General features: G+C 42.5%; 2 protein-coding genes across 5 annotated transcripts; one reads left to right on the plus strand and one right to left on the minus strand.

Moving 5' to 3' along the window:
* The first annotated feature begins 759 nt into the window (after positions 1-759).
* LOC306829848 (uncharacterized protein) lies at positions 760-16284 on the plus strand. The gene is made up of 22 exons (XM_079353031.1): positions 760-959; positions 2519-3686; positions 3876-3937; positions 5747-5785; positions 5935-6014; positions 6111-6145; positions 6234-6356; positions 6884-7009; positions 9019-9135; positions 10207-10331; positions 10430-10839; positions 11185-11266; positions 11388-11596; positions 11692-11897; positions 12260-12338; positions 12502-12527; positions 12619-12747; positions 13538-13668; positions 13915-14914; positions 15305-15407; positions 15861-15982; positions 16063-16284. The coding sequence occupies exons 2-22, from the start codon at positions 2547-2549 to the stop codon at positions 16102-16104; spliced, it is 4386 nt and encodes a 1461-aa protein (XP_079209157.1). The 5' UTR covers positions 760-959; positions 2519-2546; the 3' UTR covers positions 16105-16284.
* Positions 16285-27949, minus strand: matr3l1.2 (matrin 3-like 1.2). Of its 4 annotated transcripts, none has more exons than XM_079353033.1 (23): positions 27844-27949; positions 25968-26965; positions 24818-24879; positions 24695-24733; positions 24517-24614; positions 24349-24401; positions 23164-23280; positions 22799-22924; positions 22510-22686; positions 21612-21736; positions 21041-21431; positions 20624-20806; positions 20358-20451; positions 20134-20150; positions 19916-20038; positions 19557-19685; positions 18591-18719; positions 18375-18505; positions 17920-18193; positions 17253-17333; positions 16954-17086; positions 16649-16764; positions 16285-16500 (listed from the first exon to the last, which is right to left on the minus strand). In XM_079353033.1, the coding sequence occupies exons 2-23, from the start codon at positions 26763-26765 to the stop codon at positions 16444-16446; spliced, it is 3453 nt and encodes a 1150-aa protein (XP_079209159.1). In that variant the 5' UTR covers positions 26766-26965; positions 27844-27949; the 3' UTR covers positions 16285-16443. The 4 variants fall into 4 exon arrangements, with proteins under 4 accessions (XP_079209159.1, XP_079209158.1, XP_079209161.1 ...); XM_079353032.1 differs by having other exon boundaries at positions 16954-17089; XM_079353035.1 differs by lacking the exon at positions 17253-17333.
* Between the last annotated feature and the right edge of the window lie 9 nt (positions 27950-27958).

Consider the following 27958-nt stretch of genomic DNA (forward strand, 5'->3'; position numbering starts at 1 on the left):
AAAGAGTTCAGTGTACAAAAGCAAACGATTAACTACTTTAATTATTACAAATGAATCCTATAGTTGAGGGCATCGTGTTAGAGAGCGATTATTGAACTGAAGAGGGATCAGTTTTACATTAACGATGATGGATAGTGCTTTTGAAAACCAAACAGTGTCTTTGGTGTGGTTTGAGAGAAGTCCTACAGCTCCTGGACTTAAACTTTACAAATGTTATTCTGAAAGAAAAATAATGTTCTATGAAAATACACAAATATACAAAATTGACTGAAAAAAGCAGCTATAGAGCTACGTTTTTAGATTTTTACACATTTGACATATTTATTGGTCACATACCAAATTCCACCCCAAAAATGTTATATTCTGATACTATGTAGCATGGTACAATGCAAAGAGACACGTTTTTACTTATATATGATGTTATATATGATATTGTATTTCAAATTCCAAACACTGTCAAGAGTAGAGAAGAAGAAGAAGAAGTTATACTTTATTAATCCCACGAGGGGAAATTCGGTTTTTACACTCTGTCTAATGACACACACATAGGCCGAGATACCATAAATAAATAAAAACGTTTTTAAAATTGTGAAAATATTCTTTATTATACTAACTACTATTGGTTTTACAATTAATAATTATCTTACTAATATTAGAGTAAAATTTTTATATTATTTTCTACTTTATTTTGTTACAAACATGATCTTACAGTAAAACATCAACAGTGTGGTCGTGAAGCTCCCTTGAACAGCAGGTGGCAGTATAGCGCCATATTTGTTTACCATTCAATATAAAGTCGATGAAGAAGATGACGAAGAACCATTAACTAGACATGACTAGGAATACTTTTTTTAAATTTTATTTCGCCATTAAACGTCTTTAGTGGCGTACCTTTTACCCCCTTCCGCTGCTAAGTGCCCGTGTAACTATCCTATTTCAGTTCTGTGAATAATATAAAGGTAAGCCTGATGCTGGACGCAGCTTTCTGTTAGTCGTTAGCTCTCAGCTAACCGTTGATGAGCCGTAAGCTAATGTTGCTAACGTGTTTTTCAGACATTAATGAGTTTACACAGAAGCCGTGATGTGACTGCTGTCTTTTATTTATCTTCTATCATAAACACCACACGTACTGCTGACGTTTTTTTTAAAGAAAAAGCAGCATATGAGCCAGATGCTTTTTGGCCTTACAGTGAAATGTTTCAGGTAAACAGTGGTTAACGTCTGTGTGATTTAGTGTTTCCACGGCTATTCTTTTTGATTTCGTGTTGCCATGGTTATAGTCTCATCTTGCTCTCAAATAAACTTGCTATTGTACCTAGCGTCGTGTTTACGTTTACGCGCTTTCTGTTTGTTACTAGAGGATTCCTCCAGTGGGAGCACTAGGAGGATCAGATCAGACCGGGTAAAACACCGAAGTAGTGATCGTTCATTTACATGGGAAAGCAAAAACACTGATTACCGCTGGATCGCCATACAACTCTACACTGCTCCTAGCGGTTTTATGCATATTGCATCTCGATATTCGATTTAGAGAAAAATCTGATGAATGTCTTTAGGGCTGGGCGATATGACTTTAAAATCAACAGCATGATTAATTGAACATTTTACCTCGATTGCGATTATTATTCTATTATTTCGTAAATGCTCTTATGGTTCACTGATATTGTCTCTAAAGCTGGGCTCTTTTTCCTAAGGAAAAAGTGTATATCTAAAGAACTATCTTGTGGTTATTTGTTGTTGCTACAAATGAAAAGGACACATTTTTGTTTTACAGTAGAAATAAACTTCTCCGAAACAGTAGCAAATGAATAGATTGCATTTCTTGCAAACAGTTGTTCTGCAGTTTAAACATTTGACTGCTTTTTGTTGTGGTTTGATTTATTGGCCAGCCCTATCGTCTGTCCACTCATTTAGACGTCATACATTGCTGGCTTTGTTTGAGTGAAAATTTATGTTTATGCTAAAACTGTACTGATTCTGGAAATATTTAGTGTGGAGTATTTTCTCGGTAAGTCAATGTTTTAAAATTGTAATTAACAGGACTGTTATTTAAAAACAAATGTTCATTTTCTGCTATTTATTTTGTTGGGTATTCTTCATATTTAAAACCATGCTCTCACATTACATGTTTGCTGATTTGCTATTCTCAATTTTCGACCAATTCCATCGAGGACCAGTGTCCTATCAGCTGTGATGTTCTGCTACATGCTGAGAAGACGGTAACTATGGAGTCTGTCCTGGACAATAACTACAAGGAATAAAATATTGTCCAACCAAGAAACAAAGAAATATCCAGTAGCATTTTATGATCTGCATGGTATAGGGTCTGTGAGAGGGTGCTTTGGATTGTTGTATCAAACATTGATAAGATGTCACAAAGATCACCTTGTATCCCGTTTTGTTAATCAGCTCATTTTTTTATTTTTTTTATCATCTCAGCTGAATTACTTTCTCTCAAGATGAAACATCCTCACCCTGATTTACATATACTGTCTTCCCTGACACCTTCTGTCTGCAGAAAACGCTCTGAGCGTTTCTCCTCCACCATGTCTCACAACTACCCATACAGACGGCCACAGCCTGACTCCAGCCTTCGATCTGATCCTGGACCTTACAGCTCTTCAGACCGCCGTCACTCCTCTCCAGACCATCAGTTTTACCAGGCGCCTCAGGAGTCCTACTCCTACTCATCATCTTCCTCCAGAGTCGCTCAGTGGTCAGAGGACGGCGCTGTCAACATCCTGAACAGCTGTGGTCTGGAGCCAGGCGACCTGGCTCTGCTGGCCGAAATGCCTGAAGACCGGCTGACTGTTGAGTCCCTGCCCCATGTCCTCCAGCAGATCAAGGGAAAGAGAGGACCTGTCAAACAGTATGCTCACAACGCTCCATCTCCCTCCTCCTCTTCATCTTATCTCCCCAGCTCCAGCCGTCGACCAACTATAAACCCTCCCACCAGTGACTGGGACCGCCCCCCCAGCCAGCCGCTCCAGTATCAGGTGGACCAAACTAGACCTAGTCCTCTTCTGCCTGAGCTTGACCGCTGGGGGAACCCCATCACCTTCAGTTCTGTGAGAGCAGAAAAAACAACATCCTCACCATCTTCGTCCTCCAGTTACTTGGTGGACTTCCACCACAGACCAGCTCCCCCTGACTATGGTAAGAATTACAGAGATGCCAGTCCAGTTTCTTCTCACGACGACGACTACAACAGCCAATCAAGAACCCCTGAATTCATGAAGCCAGGCAGGGATGGACGCCAGGTCTCCACTCAGGACTACCACCACAGACCAGCACCTGTGCAGTTTGGGAGGACAGATAGAGACTCTATTCCAACTTCCAGTCAAGTCTTCCACAACAGACTAGGACCTCCTGACTTTGGTAAGACTGGAAGAGATGTTCAAGTTTTCCCACAGGAACGACCGTCTTTCAGCTCTGTTGGTAGAGACAGAACAAGTCGTCCACTCTCTCAGCCAGGACCAGCTGACTACAGGCCGTCTCCTTTGCTTGAAGATAGCCATCTAAATCCTCTCTGGTTAGACGGTGGGTCCGAGACCTCTTCCACCAAGAGCAGCAGCCAGCCAGCCGCCCCAATGCCCTCCAAACTAGCTCTGGACTTCCACGGAGCAACCCCGCCAGCGTACCCATACTCATGCTCTCTGTGTTCTATCACTGTGATGTCAGAGAAGGTAACTAGTGTGTCCTCAGGAAACCTGTCCCTTGTTTTTGAGTCTTATTGGTGGGTTGATGGTGGGAGGTGTTTTTAGAGTATCAGATGTCCTGCTGCAGAGGGGTGATGGGGTTGTTGCTGCTCCTGCTGCGTTGAGTCAGAAACTGTTGGTGTAACAGCTTGATTTACTGTTGGTTTTGGTTTGTAGGTGTGGTTGAAGCATATAAATGGGCCTCATCATGCTGACGGACAGCTCAATCTGCTACAGAGGTAAGACTACACTTACCCTGAACACCATTGAGCACAGTGAAATCACAAACTGTTATTTGTTCATTTCAATTGCCCAAGGATTTATTTGTGATCTATTTGATGTATTTCTATGTTCTGCTGCTTGTTTTCTCCAGGACCCTCTTGAAAAAGAGATTGTTTAATCTCTGTGATTTTCTCTTCCTCCTTAAATTAAGGTTAAATAAAAAAAATAGAATGACAACACAATGGAAACTGAGTTAAACCAGTTGATTTTTGCTTAAGATGCAGAAATCCAATATTTTCTGTCCTGAGTTGAATGTGGTTCAAGAGTTTGTTGAATACATTTTGTTGTATCACTTTCTCTGTATCATAAGTCCTTAATGAATTGAATTAGCTTCATGTTTCCAGTTTATTGGTCTATTTGTCAGATCCTCAAAGAGCGTCTATAAACCCTGAGACCTGCACACTAAATATTCTATCCAATTGTTCTGTTCACATAATCTAGAGTCAGGTCAGGGTTGCAGTTTTCCCCCCGTCACTTTCCCGAAATGCCTTAGAAATGTCCCCAAATGTTTGTCACAGCTTTTATACATCCACTTGGGGCTCCTCCTGTTGTTCAAGAGGAAAGGTTGTGCATTTAGAGAGGACAAAAGCACGAGTGGAAAAGCTGAAAGAAAGTGAAATCTAAAAATAGACGGAGCAAAGTTTTGTTCTAAAGAAAAGTTCAAGAGAGATTTTGGGCACAACAATTTAGGTTCTGTTTGGGATTGTATGAAAAATATTGTTGGCAAAAAGAGCAAAAAAAAAAAATCTCCAAGGTTTATTTATTTATTTAAAAAGGGACAGTGCACATTTAATGAACATAAACTAAATGTGCCAGATTAGTTCCTGGAAGGTTTTAGATGTGACAGAGAGAGAAACAAACACTCGTTTCCCTCCTTTATTCAAGTCAGGTGGGGAGAGAGTTGTTGGATATGTTGTTTATGTTTAAGAGATCACTGATGCAATTATTCCAGTCACCTTGGCTGTGTGGCTTTGGTCGATTTGTACAGAATAATTGGGTTATTACTAGTGATAACTATCAGTGACCTGTTTGTGTTTCTTCAAAGCTGCTGTCAGAGCGTCTTACCTTTGTCTTTTTCTGTCATTTCACTGCCTGCTGTAAAACCAGTCATCCTTCTAGGACAAATAAAGCTGAAGTTGTTTGTCAAGTTAGTAAAGACATGCCTTTCCCCAGCTACGTTTGTGTGCTGCTCCTGTTAGGGTCCTGAGGCGTCGCACGGCCAGATGAGATAAATAACCCCGCTGGTATCTTCTGGGTCGACCTCAGGATGTCCTTCCAGCAGGACATGCCCAATGCAGCATTTCATTATACAAAACAAGAACATGTACAGCGAAACTGCTGAACTCAAGGCGTCAACACACAGTCGCCCACAAAACAGTGGATGATCTCCCAGTGACTACCTTTTTACCGATGTATCTGTGGGCTTCTTTAGGGAGAAGTTATCTAAATGTTTGAGCAGCCGTGACTCAGGCGTACATGGAAGAGTTTCATGTTCACGACTCATAGTAACAGGTTTGCTTCCTGATGTGGTCAGAGGAAGCATCGTAGGATGACGTTCACACAGTGTTTGATAAATGGACTCATGAGATGTTGTACCGAACACATCACAGAGACATTTGTGATTATGATTTGTGTATTTTTGCTGAGAGCTAACTGTTCAGATCAGGCCTCAAATGTCCCTTTACTTTCTGGATCAATGAGTTTGCTGATCATCTGTTACGATCATCTGTTTTGGTTTTCTGAAATCTGTCCTATTTCTTCTGCAGGTTTCCCAACTGGGACTGTCGTTTGGAGACAGCGCGCAGGTCAGTGCAACACATTATTACAACCACACACACATTAAACGATACACTGTGGAGCTTATAAAGCTTTCTACCTATGAGACACTCTTATGCGGTTAAATGAGATTCACAGCAGATCAGCATCTTTAAACTAATCTGTCCTGGCATCTAAGGGCCGACAACCAATCAGAGAGGTGGCAGGATGACAGAAAACCTGGAGACAAGCCCCAGACGTCATCAAGTCGCAACTCCAGTAAAGAATCTTTATATTTTTTCTATCATCATATTGGAGATCAACATTTAATGGTCCGGCTTGTGGCTCCACTAACTTCTCTTGTTTTTCTAACAGATTCATCCACGGCACATAAAACAAGTCAGAAAAAGGTAAAGAAATCCGAGATGAAAGCTCCGCTGTTCTTGTCTGTCCTCTTTAAACTCTGACATACAAAACGTGTTGTTTGTTTCCTGTCAGACTTCAGCCAAAAGTAAAGTGGTGTGTGTGAAGTTTCCGGCTCATTCTGTGGATGAGAAGTACCTGAGGAAACTGGCGGAACCGTTTGGAAGAATTGTCAAGATCCTTATGTTTCCATCTTTAGTGAGTCTTAAATTTGATTAATATAGCTCTATATAACTATAACTATACTATTACTCAGTAAAATGGCAAATAGAGCAACAAGAAATTTCACCAGTCTCACAGATGACTGGAGTAGACCCTGAAGTGTGTACTAATTCATAAACGGACCTTGAATCCATGGATCAATCAATCCAGAATCCTTTTAAATTGAAAATCGATTCTGAGTCAAAACGTGACCCCAAGAAATCGAATCACTTCTGCACACTGTATAGTTCTAAAAATACATTGGCAGTGTTTGCAAACATCTGTACAGTTAGACTGTGCGCTCTCTCTTTTGGTTAAAAAGATGTTTTGGTAAAGTTCCCTTCTGTTAATCCTTCAAATACAGAACTTGGTCTCAATGATTCAGAAATGATCTAAATCATTACAGTAAAAACATGAACTATCTTAAGAAGCTCATGTGTCGCTCTGAACACCTTTGGATTTACAACGCTGATGTCACTCTTGTAGATTGTGTTGTTGAAATGTTTGTGTTTTGAACCGTGCAGGCGTTTGTGGAGCTGGGCTCCATGGATCAGGCGAAGGACATGGTCAAGTTCCACGGAAACTATCCTCCGACTGTGAACGGACAGGAGATTGAGTTCTCAATCTCACACACCTTCAACTTCCTCCAGGTAGATGTTCATCCAATCAGCAGCTTTTTGTCACTTCTGTCTGCACATGTTCTTTTCCGTGTTCACATCCTGTTTAACATCCACACAGCGACATGACTGACTGAAGAAGCTTCTATTAGTTTGTCCATGCTACCTGCAAGAAACACATCGGCTAATCTCACAACAATAAGTCCTCCGTGATTAACTGGAGGACTTATTGTGTGGGACAAAGTACGGCAATCTATAGTCTATAATTGTCCTGAATAAAAAAGCGGCGCTTTTACAGTTTTCCCCGGCTGTTTGGCTCACTGCGTCAATACTTCGTAATCCCTCAAGGTGGTGCTGATGACATGGATGAGGGTAGTCTGAAGGAGACATAGCTGAAGTTAAAGTAAAAGAAGAAAAAAAGAGCACTTTACCATTTTAAGGGGCATTTTACATTCTTCCGTTAATTAGGTGATCTTGCAATAGGTCATACATTAAATCAGTCATTGCAGAGTGACTGTATTGTGATATCCTTATCTTGGGCTACATATTACGTATTGTACCTTAACTCTGTGGTTCCCGGCCTGAGTGTAGACAGCAGACAACGGTAAAGACAAAATAATGACCAAAACTGAGCACAGTTTTTCTGAAGGTTTAACTTTGTCAAAATGATTCAAATGTGTAAATCCTCCTTTCATCATCAGGTTGATCCAGTTTTCCAAGTTGATCCAAGTAAATCTGGATCAACCTGATACAGATACTAAATCCAGATAAACTGAGCTCTAAATGGGACTTTATACGTCATCATGTTTCAACAGGGAGCGCACGAAATCCACACAAACTGCAAGATCCTCACAGCTGCCTTAAATGAATTCTTCCATGTTTGATTTGGTGTTTGGTGACATATTTCATGGGGATAATATCTGTTTTTTAACCCACAACCTGGTGTCTACTTGATCTACTCTTTCACCGTAGAGATCCGACACTGACAGATACAAATCCAGTCTGGCTGTTTGTGATACTCGTCACTAGTATTCTATGTGTATGTGTCTTCAGTCGCCTTCACTGATTGGTTCAGATATTTTACACCTGGTGTTTTCATTAGTCATTAGGATCACTGTTCTTACTGTCCAACAGTCTTGATCCTCGTCTACAGATTCTACATTTATATGGCTAACTGTGTAAAGTGTGATTGGTTAAACGCAAAGCAAAGAGGACATTATAAACATTAAGAGCAGTCTGTTTGCAGTTTGCACAGGGATCAGTCTGCTAGATTTCATTTAGTTATTTATTCCAGACACATTTAAGACCTTCATGGCTTATTTTTAGGTGATTTTTTTTCTCTATAATTATTCTGGAGGCCTGTCACTGCGTTCAGACCATTTTCAGTTACAGGTTCAAAGTGTGTAACGTTTGTACAGTAGGAGGATAGTTTCCTAAAAAAATGCGCACATTTCAGTCACTCATCAAAGGAAGACAGTTTCAGGATTTGAAGGGACTGGAAACCGATCCAGTGTTTTCTTCTTAGACAGGTATGTAACGTGTCTGTACTGACTTAATTTGAAGTTCATGTTAGCCTTGATGACAAGCTTTCCCTTAATTAGTAATGTTAATGTATGTATCTGTCAGTGTTGTCAGTTTATTATTATTCCTACACAGATAGTTTCATTAGCTCATCGCTATGCATCCTGCAAACAGCTGTGATTAAAACATAGTACTCAAAGAGTCTCGCACACGCTAAATTCAGTCTCACAGCAGGCGTACCGCTCCTGTCCACAGGGAGCTCTAAAACGAACACGTCATAGAAGTTAGCTGGAATCGCTCTTCAGACTTTGGTAACTCAGAAGATTTTCTTTTACTCAGCTAGCGTTTTGTAAAGTGAGCGACATCATTGTGAGCTTTAGCATCATATCAACACCGGACAAGCGAAAGCTTCTCAGCTTTTAGCCTGCAGAGATCGATGTGTCCTAAATCTGTATGCTGCCCTCTGCTGGAGAGAACTGAGAGTTCAGATCTATTATGTTATGTGTTGTGTCTCCTCACAGAGTTCTCAGGTAGTGAGTTTCACTCCGCCTCCAACGGGAGAGGACGGTCAGTCAGACCTGATTAGCATCATTAAACGCTTTGGCTCTCCGCTTTACACACTGTTCCTGCCCTCCAAGGTAAGACGAACTCAACTGGTCAAGTTAGTTTGTGTCTGACGACTGAAAAGAACGGATCCCTACAGAGATTAGACCTTTTTGTTAATGTCATTATGAGTTTATTAGGGACAAAAAGATGAGAACTTTTCATTGACCTCCTTTTAATTTGGACTATTTAACCCACTGGATTGCACTGCGAACATGTCGGTGTCTTTCACTGCTGCAGGCTGCAGACATCTACTAGGCCTGGTCGTTATAAAGAGTCTAAAATATATCAAACAAGAGCTTCAGTTTAAAGATTTCTAAGAAGTAAATCTTTTAGTTTTGTTCTTCAGAAGGTCTCTAAGAGTCTCTATCAGATTCTTGAAGCTGTTCTTAAGTGGCCAAATGAATTGCACCTGTTTCTTAAACGATGCCTCTTGACTGGGAGCTCATGTCTGTCGTTTCTAATTAGCTCAGGGGAAACGCCCCTTTGCTGTCCATATAAGGGCATGAGACTGCAGCCATATGCACACCGATGTCACACAGGATTGAAAAGAGGAGTGAAGAGAAATTGGGGATCAGAGAATAAATGTTTGTTTTTTATAAAGAAGATGCACACTAATCCTGCATGTCAGAAAAATGTTAGTAGTTATGAAATGGAGCTGCAGACTCATTTATAGTTGGTTATATCGGGTCAGTGGTGGATCTAAAATCTGAACTTTAAACATTTGATAGACGATGTCACTCAGGAAAGGACGGACACGAGAGGTGAAGTATAAAAGTTGTAACTACGGGTGACAGATCTATCAGTGAAATACCTCGTGTCTACACACTGCATTATTAAAATACAAGTTGACATCCTGTAAATCATAAATCTCTCCAATCCAATAATAAAACCGATAACCCATAATGTGCGTACAAGTACTCCGGAGTGTTAGTTGATGTTGATCTGAGCTAAGAACAAATCCCAGATTACAAACTGTGGTGAAAAATCTGAATCTTCTGAAAACTGCAAAGTGAGGCTCATGATCTATGTTGTTTACTCGTTGCCGTGACTACAGTAACATTTTTTTAGTATCCCTCAATAACGCGGCTGCTTGTCTGTTTCAGGCATTCATAGAGATGAAAGATACGAGCGAAGCTCAGAAGTTGGTCAATTATTATTCCTCCAACTCTCTGAGGATCAACGATGACCTCATCAAAGTGTCCTTCTCTGGAGAATACAGGAGCCTCATGTGAGTGTGTCACACCTGATGGAGGATAAATCAATATATGCTGGGTACTACATGACTGATTCACTGTTTGTGCCTCCATGATCTGTCTCCTCCTACAGGAGGGTTCCATCAGCCAAGAGGTACGAAGAGGAAACCTCGAGCACGAGGAGTTTGAGCAGAGAGAGAGAGGAGAGCAAGATAAAAAGGAGCAGCAGAGATCGAGATATAAGCCGGACCAGAAACAGGACCAGGTCCAGAGAAAAGTCTGATAAAGAGAAACAGGAAGGAACCAGAAGCAGGTCTAAGTCCAAAGAAAAGGACACTAAAGAGAAAACCTCCAGAACACGGTCCAGGTCCAGAGATAAATCTAGAGGAGACAGGAGGACTAGGACCAGGTCTAAATCCAAAGAGAAGGACGTACGTGAGAAGAAGTGTGAGTCCAAAGAAGAATGCAGCAGAGAGAGGAGTTCCAGGTCTGAGCCTGAGCTCAGAGAGAAGTCAGTCAAAGAAGAAGAACAAGAGGCGTGCGGTAAGAAACCAGAAGCTGAGAGACCTGCGGCGTCAGAGAATTATCGGTTGTCAATCAATCATCAAGCTGGCAGAATGAGTCAAGATGATCAGTTGATGATTTAAATCATAAAACTAAACATCAAGTTTTTTTGACTTTCGGTTCTTTTGTCGATCGGAGCAGAAAATTACAAATCACATGCTCAGGTTCAGGATTCTGAAGTAAATATGACAGAAGTCATAATAAACGAAAAGATGCTGGTACATCTGTATCCGTACAGCATAACTATTATTTAACATTGAAGTTGATGTTTTTCTGTTTGTATATCATGAACAGTATAATAGAATCCACTTCTTCTCTCGACAGTCACCGCACAGTCCAGCTCTGATCCTTTCAAAGACTCTAATCCTGAAACTGCAGATAAACCCCAAAAGGAAGAGGAAGCACAGTAAGTCTGTGATGTTCTGACGCTACAACTTAACATTACACAACATTATGTATCCACACACATTCAAAGCAGCAACAGAAAGTAGAAGAGCCTGTTCACAGTGTGTCCGTGTGGCGTGCAGGTCGTCTGCAGACGAGAGCGACATCGAGGGGATGGCAGTGATTGGAGAGGATGGAGAGAATCTACAGGACGAGGAGATGGAAACTTTGGATGAAGCTGATGAGGAGGAGGAGGAAGAAGAAGAGAGAGCTCATCAGAAAGATGAAGAGGCGGAGGGAACAGCTGAGAAAGACGAACGTCCTGCTGAGAGAACAGAGTCGCCTGTAGAAGGTAAGAAATCCAATCCAAACTGTCTCTGTAGAAGAAAAGACACAAAACAACAAGTAGACAGGTTTTAAAGAAACGTGTGATCTTTGTTTTTAAAGATAAGGAGGAGAAGGAGGGAGAGGCAGACGATCAAGAGAAGAAGAAGGAAGAGGCGGATCAGCAGGAGGAGAAACGCATGGAGGAAGAGGAGGAGCTGAATAGTTTAAAGGAAGAAGAAATGGAGGAGGAGGAACCTGTGAAGCAGGCGGAGGAAACCGATCCCACCAAAGAGGCTGAGGAGGCGACGGAACTGGAGGAAGATGAGGTGGAGACACCAAACATGTATTTTATAAATGTTCATTTCACTCCAACTTCTTCCTTGAAGTGTTGTGCTGGCTGTTTCTTCTCCCTGACAGCTTTCCTTCATGCTCTTTAAAGGAGTCGGATTGTGAGAGGCGCTCTTTGTGTTCTTGGTGTTTGTATCGTATTGGTGTGTCTTGAACTGCTTCTAACTTCTGCTTCAATAAAGGATGTCATGATAATACTCCTGTTTCATGAGTTCAGCTTTACCTTCACTCACACAGATGTGAACAATGTTGTTGACAATGACGTCTCCTCGAGTGATGCGTTCCCAAGCACAGCTCACAGACGGTCTGATCTGTCTCTCCTCTGTGTGTTTGTGTGCAGACAGAGTCAGATTTCCCCGTCGACCTCGACAGCTGCATCACCCTGGATGAACTGGAAGAAGACGAGTGTGATGATCCAGGTACGTCCAGAATGACTGGAGAGTCCCAGTGTGGTCTTAGTTCAAGGCTTTAGTTGTCATTAAACTGAATAATCCAGCTTTAAAACGTATTCACACACCTCGTCTTGACTCGTGTTTGTGTGTGTGTGTGTGAGAGATCTGAACCTTGTTTTGTTTGTTACAGATGAAGAAGTTCAACATAAATCCGAAGTAAGGAGAAATATTATTTTTTTTAATCAAACAGCGTCTGTTCAGTTTCAAAGACATGTTTTATTCATTTCTTATATTTGTATGTTTCCAGTCTTCTAACAGCCGAGTTCTTTATTTGAAAAATATTCCGCTGGACTCCCTCTCTGACGGAGACTTCATTCGACTGGTGAAAGACTACGGGACAGCCGTGTACTTTCTCAGGATCCCCGGACGCAACGGGGTAAAAAAACATTTTCCTTATTCGTCTTATATTTCTGTTGATGTTTATACTTAGATCTTATGTTATACCCATTGTTGTTTTGTTTTGATCTCATCATTATGAGCATCTATGTGCTCACATTTCCTCCTGTGGAAATAAAGTCATACATTACAGTTGCCAGTCTGCCGTCCACATAGTGAGCCGTAGCCCGTAGCCTTTTTTCGTGTTCGGGCAGCCTTGACATGTACTGTATGTTGGTGCGTCTCAGGGTGCCCACCCTGGTTTTGCTTTCACGTCTTCACACTCTCTCCCCCAGTCTTGCTCTCTTGGCACGTAGCAAAATTAAAAACAGGTCAGAGATGAACTTGTGTAGTCCACCAAGGTATCATCGACTGAGAATCAGTCCGCGGTCTACTCGACTGGTTAGGCACCCCTGATTTAAAACATACTGCTTCCTGACCAATATACCGGTATACTGGTCATGCTGGTGTATGAAAGAGACATGATTTTGGCATGAGGTAACCCAGAGTGAAGCCTTTGTGTAAATTATTATTTACAGTTAAAGTGACACTCACCACAAACTCCAGCTCCAATGATGGTGTTTATGAAGCCGACATCTTTGAACACGCCCACATGAGTATCCCTTTTCATCTGAACTCACCTTAGCTCTACGCTGTACCTGCTGAAAACTTCCAAGCATTCAGTGAAACTGTCCTTTGATTCTCTGCACCCGTCAACCTCTCCACCCTGATCCATGTTTTTTTTTTTCTGTAGTTTGTAGTTCTTCATGTTGACTGTTTGTGTGTTTCAGGGTTTCATTGAGATGTCGTCGCACACAGAGGCTCAGAGAGTCCTCGAAGGTCTGACAAACCAGCCGGTCTTTGTGAAGGGCTGGAAAATCCGCCCCCTGATCTCCAGCAAATACACCAGACTCAAAAAGGGGTCAGCCTCTCCTCTCTGTTCTATGGCTCAACGATATCTCATGTTAATGTCACTAAAGCAGAGTGCAATAGTCTCAGGAAATCAGTGAAGGAATTCAAGTTAAAATAACTACAACATTTTGATTTAAATGTTCATTGATGTACTTAAAAAGAATCTGCATTTTCTTTATCTTTGCTGCAGTATAAATCGTTCAGCCTCACTCTGTTTACAGGGCAGATTACTCACGCTTTCTCTCTGCCTCTGCAGGTGGCCGGTGGAGAAATTGCTGGAAGAGGAGAAAAGGAGCAATAGCGCGAGTCAGAGCAGCAGGAGGAGCGATAGACTCAAAAAAACTTCAGACAGGGAGGAGTCCAGCAGGAAGTCTGAGGGGAGGAAACAGTCCACCAAGAAGACTCCAGAGAAAGTGTCCTCATCTGGACAGAGTGAAGAAAGGAAGACCAGAACATCGACAAAGAAGTCTTCAGAAAAACAGAATCCAGAAAACAAGTCGACTGAGAAAAAGGCGACAGAAAAAGAGTTGACAATTTTTGATAAAAAGTCTTCTTCAGAGGCGGACAGGTCTGAAAACGATTCTATAAAACAAGATTCTGAAAACACGCCCGGAAAGAGCTCCAGGAAGACCCCAGAGAACGAGCCAACACAAAAAGAGAATGAAGAAATGGAGTCTGCATCAAAAACTGAGAAGAAGTCTTCTCTGGAGGCCAATGAGTCTGAAATAAAGACTCAAGAACAAGATTCTGAAAACACGGCCGAAAAGAGCTCCAGGAAGACCCCAGAGAAAGAGCCATCACAAAAAGAGAATGAAGAAAAGGAGTCTGCATCGAAAAGGAAGTCATCAGAAAAAGAGTGTCAGCCCAAAAATTCTGTGGAGACGTCCTCAGACAAGCCGAGTCCAGAAAACAAGAGTTCAGAGAAGGATTCAAAGATGGAAGAAAACCGGTCAGAAAGACGCTCGAAAAGGACTGCAGAGTCCAAACAGAAGAAATCCACTGATTCAGGCTCCATTCAGCCTCCAGTGGAAACGAGTCAGAACAAGAGCATGAAGAGAAAGGGAGCTCGAGAGAAAGACTCGGTGCCTGGGAAGAAAGGCAAGAAGAATGAATTGGAGGGCGAGTCAGAATCTGCTGAAGCTCAAGAGGGAGGAAAGCTGCAGATCCAGGAGACGTCTGAACCAGGACCAAAGGAATCAGGGAGTCCACATCCACCCAGCTCACCTGGAAGTACTACGAAACCAAAATCTGAACAGGTACAAGTCAGTGTTCCAACACAGGTCATGGATCTGGACAGGTTGTCAAATTGTTTGTTAGAACGTCTGATTCTAGACAAAAGTGCAGGACTTAAAATGACCCGATGTCGAAATGTTTCAAAACAGGTCTTTGTCGAATTTTCACTGGAATTGTTGAAATTAAAAACGCTTGCTTATTTTTTAGCAAAGTCCAGACCTTCATGATCAATAATCAATGATTTATTTAAGAGAGATGAAAGTTTAAGGTTTCACGCACACACAGCACACCGCACGTTACTTTGGAAGAAAACTTTGTTTGCACGACACGACTGAGACGAGGAGGAGATAAAAGAAACGAACACTTTAGTGTTTGTCTTTTTGTCAGCTCACTGATCTTTGTTTGTTTTTTAGAAACCTGATGCTGATGGTGTGAAGGACTCGGAGATCAACATGGAATCACAGTCTGAACCTACAGGGGGCGCTGTCGGGCAACAGAAACCCACCAAACCCGTCGGTAAGAAAAACTCCCCATATATCACCAGAGAAAACTATCTAATGGAGTCAATGTTACACCTGTGATCGATCTCTTGTCCCCCAGCACATGACCTGAGGAGAGTCAACACTCTGTTTGGACGAACAAAAGTACCTTAAAAATGTAAATGCTCAGGTTGACTACAATTGAAATGCAGAGTAATGCAGTACATGAATCTGTAGAGCAGCTCTGAACTTAATGACATGAATTTATCATAAAGCCAGTCATATAATCGCTAAATGATTCTCTTTGAATGTTTGAATGCCAACCTTCTGAAGATAACGTTTAGATGAATGAAAATGAATTCAGTGTTCCTGATCAGACCTCCACCTGATCATTTATTTTGAACTTTGGCTTTGTTCTTTTTCCACCCTCACAAGAGCACACTATGCAGTGGCGATGCCTTCACTGTCTCCTCTCTGTGTTGTGTTTCAGGCACACAGTTTGTGCGGCCGGTCGTCGGTTATTTCTGTAATTTGTGTGAGGTGATCTACGTCGACGAGGATGAAGCCAAACAGCAGCACTGCAGCAGCCTGGAGCACTACAGGAAGTATCAGGTACGTCACAGAGATAGGAAATGATTTACTCTGCTGCTTCTTCTTCTCGGCTTCTGATCTCAAACCTGTTTCTTCCTCAGGAAAAGACGGGGAAAGATCCGTGGCAAGCTGAATCAACTTAATGTGACTGAACTCATTTCATTTTTTCTATTTACCTGAACCTCGAGTGGAATACTTGTGTCAGGTGTGACCTGTTGCTTTGATTGTATTGTTCTGGGGAAGATTCAGTATTTTATTTAAGGAATGAATGTATTTTTTGTTTAAAAACTGTAAATAAACAGTTTTTAATAATTCCCAACAAATTTTGAAAGAACTGGTTTATTTTGTAAAAATCAAAAGCACAAGTTGAACAGTTTGTTCTTAAACTTTACAAATGGAACAGAAACGTCACAGCAGCATTCGATCTAAACTCAAACAGATAAAAAGATATTTAAATGAAATGATCACTTCTAGTGTTTCTTTCAAGCTGTCTTCACCTTCTTCTTCTCTGCTTTGGTCTGTTCCTTCTCCAGATATTTCTGCAACAGATTTTAAAAGCATTTTTTAAAGAATTCTATTAAAGTTTTTGTTCTGCAGGAAAACAAACACTTCATGTCACAGTGGACTTAAACCCGCACTGAGTTTGGGTCAGCATACATTTACAGTGTGGGCGGAGCTGGGTCTCACCTGCAGCTTGTCGTAGTGTGATTGGCTGCTGCAGTGGGTCTTTTTGGCCATGTCTTCGTTGGAGTAAAACAGGAAGCAGACGCGACAGTAATAACCCATCTTCACATGTTCAACACCTACACAAGAAAACACAGTCTGTTAAAGAATCAGTATTCAGTTGTTTTCAGATGTTTGCAGCCTGAGTGAGCCAAAGGGAACCGTCTGAACTTAGACTTTATTTCTGGCGACGTTCATGTAAGTGTTAATTACAAATGACTCCAATTATAGAGCACAAAGCCAATAATACTTTGGCTCCGTTTTCTCACCTATCGGCGTGTTGGGGTCGTGGGGGGGCAGCGGCAGAGAAGCCACACTGGGTTTGGTTTGAGGGGGCGGGGCAGCCTCGGCCTGTCCGTTCTGATTGGTTGATGAAGTCTCTGCATCTCCCTCCTGCTTCACCTGCTGCAGCAGAGAACAGATGTCGATGTTCAGAGTGAAATATGTCAACTGTTGGATGATTGATGTAATGAGGTTCATTTTCCTCTCAGGACGACCTTTACTTCCCGTCACCAGCAGATCAACAGTTTACAGTCCAATACTTGTACGTTTTAATATGCAAACACACCAATGTGAGCTGAGGCAGCAGAGACGCCGTGCTCTGCAGGGGAGCCTCAGTGTCTGTGTTCTGATTGGTGGATATCTCCTCCTGCGGGGCAGAGGAACACAGCCCTGGATCACTTCCTGATTCATGAGTTCATGAAGCTCTTCAGTCTGAGCTCCACTTCGTTCAGGAGAATATAACATGGAGTGAACTGGACTGAAGAATGAATCTTTCTTCAATTAATTTGTTGTTAAAGTTTGCAGAAGCAGTCTCACCAAGTTGATTTGACAGCTTTACAGAGGAAGAATACTTAAATAATGTCTGGAACAGTTCAGACAGCGCTCGCTCTCTGGCTCAAAATGTTTTCTAAAGCTTTGATAGTGTTTATCATGACATGAACAAAGATTGTAGTTTAGAGTATAGAACATTTAAGAAACTAAATGAGGGTTTATGCGTCCATATTTTATCATTCTATCATTTGAAAGTGCTTCCACGACTTCATGCTTCTTACACCTTGACACAAATATCTAAATCCTTTATAGGAGGAAGAAATCACAGTAGAGACAAACACACAGACTTTAACGGACTTAAATATGGACACTTTATATATCTGGACTAACGTGTTCCCTCCTGTGCAGCTGTGTTTTCATTGTGTGTCGGTGTGTTGAGATGATCCATCTCTGTGACTCACATCCTGACCGTTCTTCTGGTTCTGGTCAGAAACATCTGGAATCGTCTCCGCTGACTTTCCCTCGGTGTTTTCAGTGACACCCGCCCCTTGCGTCTCCTCCTCCTCTTTCCTTTCCTCTGCCTGCTCCTCCACACTCTTCTCCTCCTCGGCCACTTTCTCCTCCTCTGCTTTCGTCTCCTCCTTCACTTTCTTCGCTGGAGGTTCCTCTGACTGTTTGGACGATTTTGGAGACGGGCTGCTGTTTTCTCTCTTCTCTGCGCTCATGAAATTATGCCTAAAAATTGATGAAACATGGTCAAGTTTAAACATGTTTGCAAGATCCACTGGTGCCCGTCTCTCATTTTTTAATTCATATTTTATTTCGTTGACTTCATATTGGTATGCATTAGTCTTAACATTTCACTTTTCTGCTCCCATGTAAAGCACGTAGAACTGCAAGCTTTTAAGACACTGACCCGTATTTAAGATGTCTGTACTTCCTGCTGACGTAGACCGTCAAACGTTTCCCGTTGAACTTCAGCGGGTTTGTTTTGCAATCTTCAGCCATTTTCTCTGCGTCCTCCACCTCCTCCATCTCGATGAAGCACTGAGGACAGAACAAACATCAGACCGTCCATCGTTAATCTGAACTCCAGCCGCTCTAAAGACTCTACTCAGTGCTGCTTCTGTACCTCCTTCTTGATCTGGTTCAGGAAATACTTCTTGATTTTTCCGTACGGCTTGGCGAGGTTGAGGATGGACTCGTCTGAGTATTTGCTGCTGGGGATCTGACCGATGTAAACCACCTTACTGGAGCCACACTGAACAACAGAAAGGAAAGGCATTTAATCAGAGCTTTGTTTAAAATAGAGGATAGCTTTACTTGAATAAATATCAGCATATTCAATAACTGAACATGCGAGATGAAAAGGATGTCACTCTCTTTCAATCAATAACCTCTCGACGAGGAAAAGACAATCCCAAACTAAACCGTTCCTCAGACTTCAAACCAGGATCAGGTAAAAACTCGATGCAGTCTTTTATCTATTTTGTTTGAAGGATTCATTACATCTTACTGAACCAACACCACAGAGGAAGCCGATGTCAAGGCAGAGGTTCTTCATTTTTTAAAGGGGGGATTTTTGTGTTAATTTTAGAGTTGGGATTTATTGAAGTATTTTAATGAGCCCTATTTAAACATCTTAAAGGTTCCATATTACACCCTTTCTGGGGTTCATACATCTAATTTATGTGTCTGATTGGTCGTCCCATCTGCTCTACAACACAATAACACAGAGACGTGAATCATCCGGCACAGAGATAAACTAGCATCTTCAGGGCTCTGTGAGGTAGAATTCCTGTTTTTATCCGCGTAGTGTGGAGTGAATGTAGAGAGTGATGTAAAAGCCGTTTGGGGTCAAAAACATGAACAAAGAAGTTCTCTTAAGGGAAGAACTCAGAATAACAATCTTTGATCCATCAAGGAGGACATTGCAGACAGGACAGCAAATACTGAACGACGTCAGAGTTTGAAAACAAAACCAAATGAAGCAGCCGACATTAAAAACAGGAGAGCGGTCTTTGACTTCAAATATAAATCAGTGTTCCCGTCCACAGAGCATTGTTTGCTGACACAGTTTGAGAGTAGCGGTGTTTACCTGGATGGTCGGGTAGGTCATGGAGTGGTTGATCCTCACCGGCCGGCCGCACACAGACGCCGCCACGTTACCGTTATAAAACTTACACATGGCGCGAGCTTCTTCTTCCGTCTCAAACTGAAGATACGCCTGGAAACACATTTAGATTTTTAGAAACAGGATTTGACACTTCGACATATTACCAAAAAGTCGATCACAGAGTTTGATCGTCAGATAAAGAGAAAGAGGACTGTCTCGAATGTTTCCTCTATTACTGCTGATCAGTATTTATAAACGACCCGGCTTTACCTCTGACCTTCACAAATCAGTATTTCCCTGCTCTGATGACTTCAGTTTGAATTGTTTGAGGCCAGGTGTACCTCAGGTTTCAGGTCCAGCACCAGGTGTTTGACCGGCTTCCCAAAAGGTTCAGCGAGTCCGAGCAGCTCTTCCAGGAAGTTATAACCTCGCCTGAAGCCGACGATGTTGACCACCCTCATGCCCTGAAAAAAAAGAAAAAAAACTCTGCATTTGTTATGCCTGAACTGTTTTCTCTGCTGCTGTGTAGCATGTCAGAAAGTCACACATGAATACGTACCCCTCTCCTCGTGTTGTCTGCAGTCAAGACACAAACAAACAGAATTATTGTTAGTTTTCCGCAGCCTCCTTTTAAAACATTCATCTTAAATTTCAGACTGATTACATCATCAGAAAGGAAGTTTACAACTAGCTGCTATACACAGAATTTGGAAGTTGACTAAAAAGAACACGAACATTTATATCTGTGAGTGTCATTTATAGTTTAGGTATAAAACCACATACCGATGTTGTCGGACTGTCCGTGAAAGTCTTCATCGTCCTCCGCCAGCTCGTCCAGCGTCACAAAGTCCTCCATGTTCTCCGGAAAGTCCTGATCCTGAACCAAAACAAAACACAGATGTTGACGATGAACCCATGATGGGATCAAACAGTGTTGTTCCTAAAGTTGCCCAGTACTGCTCATCGGTTAGAACTGTTGAAATAATCCAAAAGAGAGCCGAGGAGGTGTTGACCCTGTACAAGTGAAAAAGTGTTTGATTAAAGCGAACCTCTTCTGCTGATCCCTCCATCATCTCTGAACTCTCTCCTGGCTCCGTGCTCTGTTCTTCTTTGTTCTCCTGTTCTTCCGTTCCTGCTGCTTTCGTTTGCGTCTCAGGCTCCGCCCCCTGCTCTACCTCTCCTTCAGCCCGCTCCGCATCTCCAGGCTTCTCACAAGTGACAGCACCAGGAAGCTGCGTGGACAGTAAAACGTTGAAAACTCTTCAGGTGATAGCTGTCAGGGTGGGACATTTACAAGCTGATGACTTAGATCAGTGATGTCAGGACAGTTTTTGATCAACACATTGAAACAACAGAATGTTTAAACATTTAAACTCTAAGGTGTTGTCGTGAAATTATTAACCTGATATGTGGAAAAAATTTCCCTCCTCAGAGTTTTTTTGCTGAAACATTTCAGTTGTATTCACCTGTTTGGCCTCCTCGGACTTCTCCACTGGTTTCTCCACAGACTCTGCTCTCTCTGGCTCCTCCCCCTCTGCGTCTCCATCCGTTAACTGCTCCTCTCCCACTTCCCCGCCTTCCTCCTCCCCTTCCATCACTCCTGACACCTCTTCTTCCTCGTCCTCCTCCTCCTCTGCAGCAGGCTTCCCTTTGTTCTCCTCCTCCTCCTCCTCCTCCTTCTTCCTCTCTTCTCTGCTCCTCCAGCTGGACGACGACTTGGATGAGGAGGAGAAGGTCCTGAGGGAGTTTCCCGAGAAGTTTCTGGCTCCGGGAGCAGAGAAGGAGGAGTTGGTGTTTCCTCTGCTGTTCCTCTGGCCTCGACTGTCTCCTGTAGCGCCTCCCTGTCTCTTATTCACACTGACAGAAACAAAACTCAGAGTTAGAGTAGATCGTTGGTCTACCTTCATGTTCAGCGGAATGGTGGGTGGGCAGGAAGTTGATTAAAGCGGATTAAAAACAATCCACACACACAAACAGACCTTTTGTCCTCAGGTAAAGCTGTACAGGTCACCACAGGTGTGGGCGTGTTGTACTCACTTGAGTGTCTTGTATTTGGTGCAGATGTTGAGACGGATGGGTCGTCCTTTGATGTTGAGCGGGTTCAGGCTGTAATATTTGACCAGCATCTCTGCATCCTCGGGAGTCCCGAGCTGGACAAACGCCTGCTCACACAAACGCAGAGACACGTCGCATGGATCAGGAATGTGTTTAGACGGACTGATAGTAACATCAATGATGATCCTTTGTGTCAATGCACGCGTTTCATGCCCCCCTGCAGGAATATCTAAAGCTTTACACATACAGGTAATGTACAGTTAATACGGATAACATCACTAGAGTTTCATGCATTTTGGTTATTGCAATGTAAGAATGATAATATGATCAAATATAATAGAATTCAGCATGTGATTAAATTCTAAAAGAAGAGACCTTATTTAAGTTTTACTGGTGTCTTGATTGAACTAATAGAGTGGTCACACTTGTATTGTTTGTAAAGTTTAATTTTCGATTCTTTTGATTGATCAGAATAATATCGGCAACATCCAGTTGAACAAAAGAATGAAAACAACCGCTTTAGAAAGGTTTGTAAACATGCGACTTGATTCTCAATCTTTGCATCAAAGTAACATTGGACAGTTCTTTCTCTCTCTTTGATCACCTGCAGAATATACAAATGCTTCTCGCAACCCAAACTCAAGAGGCAGAGAGGGAGGGAGGAGCGTCTGCGTGCTAACTGATCTCTGATCGTGACTTTATGCAGTCAAGAAATAAATACAAATCCAGAAACAGATAAGTATCTGAAGGCGGCTGCAGATACACCTGGGAAGCTCGAGCAGTATATTCGTAGGAAACACAGACTTCAATCATTTAAGTCTCTTGGGTTATTTTTCCCAGATGGATCACATCTCTGATGAGTCTAAAATCCACAGTTTACCTGGTCGGTTAAGAACAGGTGTTTCTCCACGGTGCCGAAACGTGCAGCGACGGTCAGCAGCTCCATCTTCTTCTCCTCCTCTCTGGGCAGGTTGGAGAAGAAAACCACTTGGCTGCCGTAACCTTTGACCTCTCTGATCGGTCGCTCTGACGGCCTGTCTGCTGCCCGTTCGTCTTTCTGGGGGTCAAAAAAACAGGAAACGCTGAAGTGAAGGATCGTGAGGTTTGATACTGTGTGTTTAAACGTGTCATCTTCATTTTCATGAGCGAGTGAAGAGGAGCGCTGTTACCTCGATGACCAGCAGCCTCTTGGACAGGTAGAAGATTAACGGTTTGCCGTACAGAGACGCTGGATGCTGCTCGTAGTAGTTGACCATGTCCAGAGCCTCCTCGTGACTGTTCATCTCAAAGAAGGCCTGATGGAGACACACAGGTACAATGAAGAGTTATGTTGACTTTAATGAGATGCTGTGACTGATGAACAAAAAGGTAGAGAGCACAGAACAAGAAGAACCCGCCTGTGTTATCAAACTGATCATTAAAAAGCTTCTGTAGTTTTTGATACGATCTGTCATTTCAATACCTGAGATTGTATCGCTCTAAAACACTTGGTATTAATGAGCGTCAACGTTTTAATGAACGTCATCAGGCTCACCTTATTCTTCAGCACCAGGTGCTCCCTCAGGATGCCAAAGGGCTCAGTGAAGGCGAACAGAGTCTTGGTGCTGAGCGGCTTCCTGTCGTACTTCACCACCACCACCCTGCTCCTCAGCTGACGGCAGAACACATCCATCTTCACTTACAGCATTATGACACGCGTGTTTGACTTAGCATGTGCTTCAGCAGGAGACGCAGCAGAGCGAAGACCTTTGGACACACCCACGGTGTACCAGTGACCCATAACGCGCCAGCTTACAGAACTGGAAGAGCATCAGTGTGTCTGTGTTTCAGTTTGTGTATTTTGTATCAGAATCACCTTCATGAAACAAGTCGTGAGCACGAAAAGAATCTGACTCTGATTTTAAGTTGCTTTTATAGTGAGCGTTTAAAAACAGTTTACAGGTGAGAAATGTCATTAACAAGTGACTTCACCTTCAAGTTTTAAAGCTGTCTTCATATTTTACGACATGTTCTCACCAAAAAGTACTTTGTTCCTCTTTTTGTGAATATAGCAGTTTATTGTGCACATTAGTGAAATGGCTAATTAATATATGTTTAATATCTGTGCATGGATAGTAAAGTTAAACTGCAGTTAAATATGTGTGAGTGTAAACACAGCAGCTCAATCACAGCTTCTCATTCTGATTAAAGCTCTTTTTTGTGACCACATATTGTTCTCTAAAGTCCAGGTGATCAATACCAACTCTAAACTAGCTTCACCTCAGAGCCTCATTTTCACTTTGTTTTTCTATTGATGCTCATTCATTTTTTATTTTTTTTTTATGTATTCATTGATGACTACAAAAAGGACCTCTCCTTTCACCAATAAGTCACATGCGTTAGCTCCAAGGCTTAAACCTAGCACGGTTTCTTTTTGTCAGCAGTTTCAGTTTGAAGTGTACGTCCTGTCATGGCGTCTCTCCTGCTGCTTTGCGTGTATAACAGATTAAAAAGACATGCAGAGTTTCGAGGTCTCCTCTGCTGTTGACTCAAAGGTCACGGCCCTAAAATGACTTATTTTAAATCTTTACATGAAACCAGATCAATGAAAACAGACTTAACTGAAGTGCATGGATTACTTTCATTATCTGTAATTTAAAAGAGATGCCCCCCCAAACTTCCAATACCCTTTGTTTCATAAGATCAGTTAATCATGTTAATGACAAAAGTACAAACTGACCTTATTTTGTACCGGTTGGTTCTTTCCTGACAGACCAGGACCTCCACCTCCTCCTGACACACACAAACAACACACTCAACGTTAACACCACTGTTCTGTATGACCGGCAGAGGAGTCGGATCACTTCATTCCCTGCACAGAAACAATAATATCATGTTTGTGTCTTACCCCAGCTGGAGGACATCCCTCCTGCTGTCTGAGCTGAAGACATGGGGGCAGGTCCCAGCAGTCCTGTCGACAGGTTGGGGGTATCCAGAAGACCCCCTCTGTAACAAAGACCCAAGATCAATCAGATATCACACGGTCTGCAACAACAGACGAGGTCATGTCAGTGAGCGAGTCTTACCCTCTGCCTGACGACATACCAGGGTCCCACTCTGGATACCTGAAAGAAACAACATTGACCATCATTACGTCTCCAAACGTCCGTTAAACAGTCACCTGATCGTTGTGCATTTGGGGGACTCACATGTTGAGCAGCAGCCGTCTGTTTTCAGCGTGTCGAAGTCCATCGTTGTGTTGGTTCCACTCCTATACGTTCAAACAGAGTTACATCACAAACCGCCTCTATTCCACCTAAAGCTGGAGAGTGGTCAACCAAAGCACTGAGCTTTCTGTCTTCTCTGTAAAGAGTTTACTGTCCAACACTACAACAAGTAACATGCTAAATATATACTGTTTAACCTTAACTATCTGAAATATGACTTCTAATCCCACGCAGTGTTATGGGTGAGATCATCAATATGATAATAAGCAAATACCAGCCACTAATATTTTAGGTCAATGGATGGGTTTAAGGTACATGTTTTTAAAACATCCAGATTTAGAGACTGAGTTTAGATCCTGAACCAGATAGGAGTCATTCAATCATTAAATAGTGAGTGTCAGCTGATACAGGGTCCTGAAACAGAACCAGATATAACCACACTTTGATATCCATATAAAGGATATATCTATTTTGGTTTGATACGTTGTTTTTTTTGTTTTTTTTTCCATTTCAAAAAATAAAAACATTTGCCAGTAACAACTTTTTTGTTTTGACCTTTAACAACGTCTCTAAAGTTTGCACGAGGGGAAGAAGTTTAAAAGAAACTTTAAGTGATGACATCATCTAACGGGATGGCGGGTCGGTCCAGGGCGTGTCAGACTGGACCGTACTGATCCTTACTCGTGTGAGGGAGAAAACGTGAAATGTCAATTTTCACTATAAAAGTTTAATTCTACAGTGACTGATGATTCCAGTGTAATAGCTTTGGTAAAGATTGTGAACATTACCTAGCTGTAGGAAGCCAACATGAAGGAGAACAGGGAGAGACAAGAACACGGTTACAGGCTAGTCTACTGCCTTAAGATGTTTGATGAAGACTGCAGCGGCTGAATCTGGCTGTTTACTACTGCAGAGCTTCTCGGGTAAGAAAATCAAGACACACGCTGTCAGTTGATTAAAACGAGGAGATTACAGAATGCAGACTGAGCCTTCGGTCATTGGAAACGTGAGGGATGATTACCATCTGCTGCTGACTGAAGTGGACAATGACCTGAGCTCAGGTGTCTGGCCCTGTTTGTATTAATCCGAGAAGAAGAAGGAGAAGAGAGGAAGGAGGCTGGATGCTACTCACCATGATGGAACGAACGTCAAAGTCACAAAGAGAGCACACGTGTGGGAATACGGGGGGCATGACTCCCAAGAAGTCTTGGACTTTTCTGTTTGGCGGGGGGCCGATTCTCCTTGACATAAAGATGGAGTCTGAGGAGGACAGGCCCATGCCAAGGCTGCTGTAGGAAATGGAGTCACGGTGGGTAAGATCAGAGTACAGCCTCTCCCTGCTCCCACCTCCTCCACCACCACCACTGTTGTTGTTGCTGCTGTAGTTTAGGCTGTAGGCCCGGCTGGAGTTGTTGTCCTGAAGAGAACTGAACCCAAAGTCTGCACAGGACTGGGCCCGCGCTGAACCCTGACCCAGAGAAGAACCCCCCATCCTCCCCATGGGCACGTCATCCCAGCTGTCTCTTCCTCCTTGATAAGCAGCCTCAGAGGACATGGAAGACACCCCCCTCCGCTCCCCTGCCTGTCCTTTGCGGCTCTTGAGCTGCCTGAGGATGTGCGGCAGCGTCTCAACGCTGATGTCCTCTTCAGGGATTTCAGCGAGAGCGTCCAGGTCAGAGGGCGACAGCCCTAAACTGGCAAACAGCTTCATGGTGCTGCCAAGATGGTTGCTGCTGCCAAGCCGGGACATCTGGGACCCGCTGTCATTGCCCTCCATGCCACCACCACCCACACCCGAGGACATGCCCCCCATCTGCCGGCTGGATCTCTGTTCGTTCATACTGAAGTTCAAGGTCTCTGCAGCGGCCAGGAGCCCCCGGCCCACGGCAAAGTGTTTCTGACCTCCGTCCGACTGTGACTTCTGAGACATGACGTTGTCACAAAGTGGATCTGCTCTCTGGTTTTAAAATGATTCAGTGCAGGCGAGTCAAGATAAAGATCGAAGCAGGCAGAAAAAAAGGTTTTGTTCTTTAAGGGTTGGAGGGAAGTAAATGTCTGATCAAGTCTTTGCACAGAATACACTCTGTGAAAGTGCAGGTGAAGCACTCCTCTCTGGAGAACGTCTTATTTCTGTTGAAACACAATGAGGCAGAGACACTCTTCAAACACTGTCTCTACCAAGTCAAAAGAAGACAGTGGAGAGGCACTGATCCACAGCATGATGTGCAGTAGGGACTCCGTAACAGTAAACTGAGGAAAGGTGAGCTGCGACTACAGGGGCATGAAGGAACTTAAAGAAGAACAGGAAAGGACATAGAAAAAGCCCTGGATTCTCACAATTCACCTCAGACAAGGAGGGAGACAATGAACTGATCTGGACAGAGTGTTTGAAACTTCCTCACTGAATAAAGAACCACTCTGAGAACCGTAGGACACAGTCAAAGAGAAATGTGATTAATCAGCTGAATATAAAAGTTTGAGGACAACGAGAAAGACTAGAAAGTGTGTGAGGAGACAAAACTCAACCTGACTTGAAGCATACCTAACACCGCTCAAGCATGATTATATAGACAGGGAAACACTATTTAGTAGTTGTATGAAGACTCAGGTGTGTGCAGATTTAAATCACAGATTTTAAATAATAAGGTCTAAGAAAGACCTGCACTGTGACTGCAGCTAACAAGTGCTAACTCGTTAATATTACTCCCAATTTTGCAAACTCATACAAAGTGTAAAAATTGTCATAATCAGTAATAAATGAATTACACATAGCCAACTTTTAATATAAAATCCATATTAAGAAATAATCCTGTTTAAAACGTCATACGAAACAGTAGAGGCTAACTTCATTTGGTTAGCTTTGTCGTACGCACTAATGCTAACACCAACGTCGTAAGGACTAATATTCAATTACAATTTTCACATACGACTGTGTAACACTGGTATGTTAATCTATCTACTAACACACAAAATTAATAACTATGCACACAAAAAATAAACTGTCTTACCCGTGTGTCGCACTGTGTAGCTTGAAGCTATCACTGCGAGCTTCACACACACAGGATGATATCGCGATGTTTGGTTTACTTGAGCGAGATGTGAATGAAAGAAATGAAAAGACAT

The sequence above is a fragment of the Symphodus melops genome (genome assembly GCF_947650265.1).
Source record: "Symphodus melops genome assembly, chromosome: 9".
Classification (NCBI taxonomy): domain Eukaryota; kingdom Metazoa; phylum Chordata; class Actinopteri; order Labriformes; family Labridae; genus Symphodus; species Symphodus melops.